Below are 7,983 nucleotides of genomic sequence, written 5' to 3' on the forward strand. Positions count from 1 at the left end.
GGCGCTTGTATGGTGGCGGCATCTTTGATATTTTCACGGTAAAAGTTTATCATACCGAGAAAACGTCGTAGTTCTTCTACGGTTTGTGGTTTTGGAAAGTCTGTAATAGCTTGTACCTTCTCTTGGGGTGGCTGTATTCCTTCCGCTGTGACTTGGTGACCGAGGAATTTCACAGTTCGCTGGCCGAAAACACATTTTGATGGGTTGATGGTGATGCCGTATTCTTCTAGTCGCTGTAATACGATGCGTAGATGTTTTCGGTGCTCTTCCTCGTCGATTGATGCTATGAGTAGATCATCAACGAAAAGGAATACGAAGTCGAGTTCGCGCAGTACTTCGTGAATAAAGCGTTGGAAAGTCTGTCCGACGTTCTTTAGACCAGGACACATGCGCGGAAACTCGAAAAGACCAAAAGGTGTGATGATGGCGGTTTTCTCCACATCTTGCTCGCTGACTGGCAGTTGTTGGTACGCGCGATTGAGGTCAAGTGTGGAGAAAATTTTCTTCCCTGCGAGTTGGTATGTGAAGTCACGTATACGTGGTATGGGATACCGATCGGGCTTGGTTATGGCGTTGAGCCTTCGGTAATCGCCACACACGCGTAGGTCTCCATTCTTCTTTGGCACGACGTGAAGAGGTGATGCCCAAGGGCTTTTGCTTGGTCTGCATAACCCTTGATCGATCATGTTTTGGAATTCCTTCCTGACCATTTCGTAACGATGCGGTGCAATGGGGCGTGGCTTGCAGTGAAGGGGCGGTCCATTTGTTTCAATGAAGTGTTCAACGGAATGTTTGGGACTAAGCTTCATTGAAGTGATTCTGGTTGTGCCTGGGAAATCTGCTAGTATGCTGTGGTAATTTTGCTCAATGTCTATACTACGAACTGTAGGTATGTCTGCAGTACTGAGTTGAGCGTTTGTTACCAGCTTTGTTTTCCCGTCGATCAATCTTCGGTTTTTGACATCGACAATGAGGTGGTGGTGCTGCAAGAAATCTGCTCCCAGGATTGCCTTAGACACATCTGCTACGACGAATTTCCATGTATATGGTCTTCGGAGGTTAAGATCAAGTTGGAGTGACTTCTCTCCGTATGTTGGAATGACCGTGTTGTTGGCGGCGTAGAGTTGAAATGGCAGTGGTTTTTCACGTGAGCCTTTTGTCTTTGGTAGCACGGAGATATTGGCTCCTGTGTCGACCAAAAAGGTAAGTTTCGTTACCCTGTCGGTAACGAAAAGGCGGTGTGATGATTCGGTAACGCCGGTTCCGCCGCGGCCAGCGTTACTTTTAGTTTTCCGACTGATTTATGGGCTTGAAACATGGGCATGGTGGTGTGCATTTCTTCGCGTCCATACCGTAGCGATGATGGTAATAGCAGTACGGCATTGGAGATTTTTTCCGGCTTCGATCTTCCATCTGCGACTCTCGTCGGTTTTCGTCGCGCTTTGTTGATGCGTTCCGCGAGCGTGATTGTGAATGTGAATGGTGGCGAGAACGACTGTTGCGGTAGTTGTTGCGAGGTTGTGCTCGTATCTCAGCGACTTCCAAAAACAACCTTCTTATTTCACCGATGAGGGTGTCGATGGTTGGTTGTTGTTCTGGAGGTGGCACACGGAGTGACAGTGAGATACCGGAGACTTCTTGGCTCGACGCTTGTGATGAAACTTGACGCTCTGCACCGGAATTTTCTGTGTTCGTCATCTTCAATTTTCTTGGTGTATCACGTCGGGGTCACCACTTTAGGGATGTTTTACTTTAGGTTGTTTTGGTCCTTATTTGGTTAAAATAAAACTTCCTAATATTTCGTTGAGAAGAGGTGAAGATGGAATGTGGAATGTGTTTAATTTTTAAAAACTGTAGATTTATATACAAAAATTATCCTACCTGGCCACTAGTGGTAAACATGTGGTACCAAGATGCGAAGGGTGCGTAGACAATAAAATTGAGGCGCGGCAAAAAGTTGTCCTAACGGTAACGCAATTAACTGTTCTTTTCAGAACAAATTATTGTTTCATGACGACACGTACTAGTCACCTACAACTACAATTAATTTAAGTTAAGCAATCATTCAAATATTTAGGGGAAATTTCAATTACACGCCAAATACATATTTTTGCTATTATATATCACTTTCCTGATTTTGGAACTAAATTGAAGTATGAACACATCGTAAGAATAGTATGCGTGTGGTTAACCGTTCTAAATGTATAATCGTTTAATCATAAACTGAATAAAACTTGAACCTGTCAGTCCATTTTCTATTACAGATACTTTGCGTCATGCCTTTCATTGCCTAAAAATACCAACATGACCACTGTGGCCCATGCCACCGTGAGGGCATCCTAGGGGATTCCTGCGGGGAAATCATTTTAATCTAGGGGTACGTCGCCGAGACCATCTGGCAACACTGGTTCAATCATTAATATTCTCACTTCTCACTGTATAGTGTATAAGCATTCAATATGTAATTCTATATATTCTCGTAAATTGTAATTAATTAACTTAAAAATAATTCTATGTTTATAATTTAAAGAGTAAAAACGATATATATTGTGGGTATTGTCTAAATTTTTGAACATATTTTGACCTGTTATCAAATGGTGAAATAGCATTAATAAAACAATGACTGGATAACTATTACATAACTCATTATCTATCTAAATATTATATTCCGAAATAGATACATCGGTGTAATACGTTTTGGTATTATAAATTCTCATTTTCTTTCCTGTGACCTGAAATAATATTTTTGGGTTTTACCTAACATTACAATGACTTTTATTGGAGTAATAGATAGGTACAATGGTGTTACAGTAACTTCAAAAGATGAACCCTGCAACCAGATTGATTTTAAAGACAAACTTGTGAGTAAGTGAATGATAAAGCTTATAAATAAATGTGTAACAGTCTTTTTTTCTTGTTTTAAATTATATTATTATTATTTTAAGGTTCCTTATCAAAATGGACAGAAGAAAATAAAAGATGCATCTGGTTTAGAGTTAATATTACAGATGCAGAGTGGGTTCCTATTCTAGCAAATGTAAGTAACAATTCCTTAAGAATACAAACAAACAATTAAAATTTAAAACATATTTAAAGAAAGCAAAACTTTTAAACTATTTTAAATTTAATCAACAAAAAACCTGGACCTATATCATTTTGTTGGAGAATGTTATATAGCTTTCATATAACATTATCAATATTTTATAAATAAAGTAAGTTCCTTTGTTATTTAAGGACCATAACTTACTCTTTAGCTTTATAGTATTAAGTTTGATTGTCAACAAATTTTGTTAGTGCATTCTATTAAAAAAATTCAATTGTGTTTTACTATATTTTATTTGTACAATTACAGGAGGGTTTCAACTTTCATCATGCTAGAATTGACTTCGTTATGATGTTCAAATGGCTCCCACAAGATAGACCAGCAAATTTACCACCTACATGTCATACAAACTTAGGAGTGGGTGGTCTAGTGGTAAATAACAAAAATGAAATACTGGTTGTAATGGAGAAACATTTTGAACATCCACATTGGAAATTACCTGGTGGATATGTGGAGAGAGGTATAAGATGGCTTTTTATGCAAACATAAAAACCAAGGAATTATTATAATTTAAAGTTATTTCTTTTTAGGTGAAGACATAAAAGATGCTGCAATAAGAGAAGTAAAGGAGGAAACTGATGTTGATACAATTTTTGAATCTATGGTCACCTTAAGACACACACATAATGCTATGTTTGGGAATTCTGACATTTATGTTATTATTTTGTTAAAAGCTACCTCGGATATAATCACTAAATCAGAATTAGAAATCAAAGCTTGTAAGTGGATGAATGTTGATGAGTTTTTAAACCATCCTGATGTCATTGATTTTAACAAATTTATTGTGAGACAAGCACTAGATTTAAAGACACGAAATATTAAATTTGAACTTCTTAAAAGAACATTGAAACTAAAAACATTTACGAGAGACATTACATGCCTTACAATTGAAGATGTTTAACATACAGATATTTTAAATCACAGGTCATGGTTGGTGGAACACCTATCATTCCAAAATAACTATTATTTTATGGTTAGTATTTAGATTATTAAATTAATTAATATACAAAGATTAGTAGTTTCCTTTACTGTAAATCCATTTTGGCATCTGTATTAGTAACTTTATGTGAGTTTAGTAAAAATGGGCTCAAAAACGAATTAAATGGTTTATTATTTGTAAGATGTTCAGTACAGGAAATTATTTCAAAAAAATCAGATGTAGTTGGTGCATTTATATACTTTCCAATGTGTTTAAATTATTTTGTCAAAAATAAAATTTCATTTTGAAAACTAAAACTTTCACCAGCATAATTATATACAGAAAACAGACTATCAAAAAACAAAGTTTAATCTAAGTCAGGGACTTGGGTTTTGTTTGCCAAATTACTGCCATCTTCATCAGAACTGTCAATATCCCCAAGCATTGACTTTATTATTCCACCTAACATTGAATTAGGGTTCCTACGATTCCCTGGGGCAGAAATTCCAAACCAGACACGGGCAATTGTGTCTAAGTAGCCCAAGTAGCGAGGGTCACGTTTAAGAAATTTATCATAACTTTTACGTAGCATTAAAAATTTCATAGCATTTTTTCTGAAACAAAAAATACAATTTTAAGTTGTTCTGACACACAGTGTAAACTCCATGTAATGTCCCTCGATTTAAGGACTAACTCTTTAAAGTGTTGAAATAAATTGGCTTTGGTTGGTTTAGCTTGTCTCCATATAATGATACACTCTATCTAGCATACCAATCCCTACAAATTGGGATTGCTTGCACATGTAGACTGTTGTTGACCATGACTAATAAGTAGGAGTCATGGATGAATCTATATGTTATCATATTCTTAGTTGCTCATTAAATTTCAAACAGTAAACATGGCTATTGAAAGAAAATCACTGTATTGATGAAAACATTTTACTGATACGCGCAATAGAAATGGGAGAGAAGTCAAGTGTTGTAGCCAAACTCTATGGATTTAGTTGCTCTACTGTATCCACAATATAAAACAAAGGAAAAATTCTGCAAGCTTGATAGCGAGATAGAAAGGAAGTCTTCGAAAAAAAAAATAAAGAGAGAAAAAGAGAAAGATTCACTCACAGACAAAGAAATTTTGGATTCAAGAAAAGTGAGAAACACTCAGGATAAAGAAAGAACAAGAAGATGAGACGGTTGAGCCTGAGCCTCATAGCCTGGTATCACCTAAATTACTAGAAAAATACTTCCTTTATCACCAAAATGCCTCAATATCACAAGATATGAATAAAATAATTGAAAAATACAATAAAATTACTACTGCATTAAAAGATATCAGACAAAAATAATAGGCTATACACAATAGCATTCAAATAAGATTCTTTTTTTATGTCCATAACTACTAACACTAGTCTGAAATAAACTTTTTCTTTTTCTAATACTGATTTTTCTTCTCTCCATTTAACGATAACTCTCTATGACACCATAAAATGCACAGTCCCATCAGTGTCATTATATAGAGTTTACACTGTACTTTCATATTGCTTTAATATTTAATCACTATAAAATATGTAAAGAAAAAATACTTACTGATCAAGAACTTTAAGAAGCAAGTATAAAAAATTTAGTAATGGATATTGAAATGGTGGAACTCTCTCATTTAAATTTGGATGAGACCTTGTATATTCCTTGAAAGCCTCATGAGCCATTTCCTTATTTTTCAAACAAAGTATTTGAAGCACTGCCTGAGCTATAAACATAGCAATTTCTGATTTAAATCCTTTGGTTATATGTAATTCTATCAATTTGGTAGCAAATGCAACACCATCATTTGAATGTAAAAAATGCCTATAAGCAGATGTTAACTTCTTTTCCTGCCAGTATACTTCTGCAATACTCTGAAAATTTCCTTATAACATGATTTCAGAAAAAAATTATATGTGTTTTACATTAAGAAAGGATGTAGGATAAAAATATACAAAAAAATATAAAAAGATAAATTGATGGTGCATACGGGATTGCACTAGAGATGTTGCTGACCAATAACTATCAAAAGAAATTCACCATTGTTCAAGTTCACCTTCTCAAGAAAGAAGAGTATATTATAGATATACTAGTATAATATTAATTTGTGTAATAATGTCAATGTAACATTTAAAACTAAATGTGTACCTTATGGAGTAAAGGATGGCCTCTCTTATTTTTATCCATTGACCACTTTACTGCATTAATCAAAAAGGTGTCCCTCTCCACAACATTTGGTTTCATCTTAGCAAAGAGTTGAGCAATTTTTTCAATCCATTCTTCACATGGTTTTATCTGCGATTTTGTGAGTACATCTAAAAGAAGTATCGCCAAATCTGTACCACTACCTTGCTGATCACATCCTAACAAAATGTTTGCACCACTGTGTAACAACTGTAGCAAATCACCGTACTTCTTTTGATTTAAGTATCTACAAATTATGAACAGCAGTTAAGTAAATCAATTCCATACCTAATAAATCGATTTATAAAGTTAACAATGTACCTAAAATAAAGAGTTCTGTACATTTGATGTGCTTCATAGTATTGACCCGCATTTACGGATGCTTCAAGTTTTTCCAAAACTCTAGCGACACCTCTTTCTCCGCGGGCCATTGTTTATTTATTCTTAAACACTTAATAACATTGAATTCGACTAAGGTATACTATCACTTCTTCAAATTAACATTGAATTTTACAATAAACAATTAAACAAGCAACGAGGAAGGAAATTACTTTTCTTGGTCAACAGTCATTGACAATTAGCAAATTTAGATATTTGTATGTAATTCGTCTTACAGTGACACTTGTGACACAGTGACAGTTCTTACCAAGTGTTCGTAATCTGACGTTATCGTACTATCTATTTTGTCCACGAATTACGAAAGGTTATATCGAAATCACGACTATATAAATATTTTATTCTGTTAAATTTCATTAATATAATACATCACATAATTATATATAATCACATAATTTAAGGATACAATAAAATCACCGATTTCATAACTTAGTTGAAGAAAGAACTTTGTTTTAATATAATAAGTATTTTTGTTTCTTACAAACTAATCTGATAATCAATCATTGGCTTTTGTATAGATTTTCAAGTCATTTGTATGCATACACAGTAGTTATAAGTAGTAGTAATATGGAATTACGGAAATAATAAAATATGAAATACCGTAGCGTATTATAATCATTTAGCGTCACTTTAGTCTCCATCGACCTATTAAGTTCGGGGTTGGCCCGCCAAACTTTATCACAGTGCTATTTGAATTAATTATTAATGTTCAACAGTTTGTTAGTGATTATATACATAGGTACTTGCAGTCAACCACTACTGTCTTTGTTAAATCTTAGGTTTATATGAAAAAAATATTTGATTAATTTTTTATTTATCATATAAGACATGAGTCTGGGGATTTTTATAAATCAACTACTTTTAATAACTTTAGTTTTTTTTCAATACTTAATGAATTTTATTCATGTATGAAGTAATAAGTGGGTACCACTAAAATGTTTAGAACTGGCCAGTTAGAAACATTGCTAATGAAAATTTTTTGAATTTCAATTTTATAACTCTTTGGTAACCTAATGTAGTGTATTGAATTTGGAAAAAGCGCGGGAAACGTTGGTCGTGGCGGGAGTGTTTTTTCTAGTGAAATTTTTAAATTTAGTTTAACTTGTATAAAAGAGTAGTTTGTATATATATATATATATATATATATATATATATATATATATATATATATATATATATATATGTAGTAGTTTAATTTAATTGTTTTGTTTATTAATTTGTGTATATATTCTACAGTATCTGGTAAGTTTTTATACTTTTTCTTCAAGGCCTGGAGTCAGGCGATAAAATGGACGAGCCCCCGGATATCGGGGGCTCGCCCCTTGAGGTTGCATGTAATATTATAGTAGATAATAGATTTT

The 7,983-nt window shown here is 33.9% G+C and overlaps 2 protein-coding genes across 2 annotated transcripts; one reads left to right on the plus strand and one right to left on the minus strand.

Moving 5' to 3' along the window:
• The first annotated feature begins 2,424 nt into the window (after positions 1-2,424).
• On the plus strand, positions 2,425-4,115 carry LOC123717149 (nudix hydrolase 8-like). Its single transcript, XM_045672998.1, has 4 exons — positions 2,425-2,865; positions 2,946-3,037; positions 3,353-3,563; positions 3,634-4,115. Exons 1-4 carry the CDS (start codon positions 2,769-2,771, stop codon positions 4,002-4,004), a joined length of 771 nt encoding a protein of 256 aa, XP_045528954.1. The 5' UTR covers positions 2,425-2,768; the 3' UTR covers positions 4,005-4,115.
• Positions 3,318-6,807, minus strand: LOC123717148 (Golgi to ER traffic protein 4 homolog). Its single transcript, XM_045672997.1, has 4 exons — positions 6,548-6,807; positions 6,191-6,473; positions 5,609-5,916; positions 3,318-4,636 (listed from the first exon to the last, which is right to left on the minus strand). Exons 1-4 carry the CDS (start codon positions 6,655-6,657, stop codon positions 4,390-4,392), a joined length of 948 nt encoding a protein of 315 aa, XP_045528953.1. The 5' UTR covers positions 6,658-6,807; the 3' UTR covers positions 3,318-4,389.
• Between the last annotated feature and the right edge of the window lie 1,176 nt (positions 6,808-7,983).

This window comes from Pieris brassicae, chromosome 12 (genome assembly GCF_905147105.1).
Source record: "Pieris brassicae chromosome 12, ilPieBrab1.1, whole genome shotgun sequence".
NCBI lineage: Eukaryota > Metazoa > Arthropoda > Insecta > Lepidoptera > Pieridae > Pieris > Pieris brassicae.

What these genes read in the sequence shown, in the direction of transcription:
- LOC123717149 (XM_045672998.1), top strand. Translation starts at nt 2,769, where the DNA reads ATGACTTTTATTGGAGTAATAGATAGGTACAATGGTGTTACAGTAACT. An exon ending in TTTTAAAGACAAACTTGTGA is followed by an intron (nt 2,866 to 2,945) that starts GTAAGTGAATGA and finishes TATTATTTTAAG; the next exon opens with GTTCCTTATCAAAATGGACA. An exon ending in GGGTTCCTATTCTAGCAAAT is followed by an intron (nt 3,038 to 3,352) that starts GTAAGTAACAAT and finishes GTACAATTACAG; the next exon opens with GAGGGTTTCAACTTTCATCA.
- LOC123717148 (XM_045672997.1), bottom strand. Translation starts at nt 6,657, where the DNA reads ATGGCCCGCGGAGAAAGAGGTGTCGCTAGAGTTTTGGAAAAACTTGAA. An exon ending in TACAGAACTCTTTATTTTAG is followed by an intron (nt 6,474 to 6,547) that starts GTACATTGTTAA and finishes CATAATTTGTAG; the next exon opens with ATACTTAAATCAAAAGAAGT. An exon ending in CTTCTTAAAGTTCTTGATCA is followed by an intron (nt 4,637 to 5,608) that starts GTAAGTATTTTT and finishes TTTTTGTTTCAG; the next exon opens with AAAAAATGCTATGAAATTTT.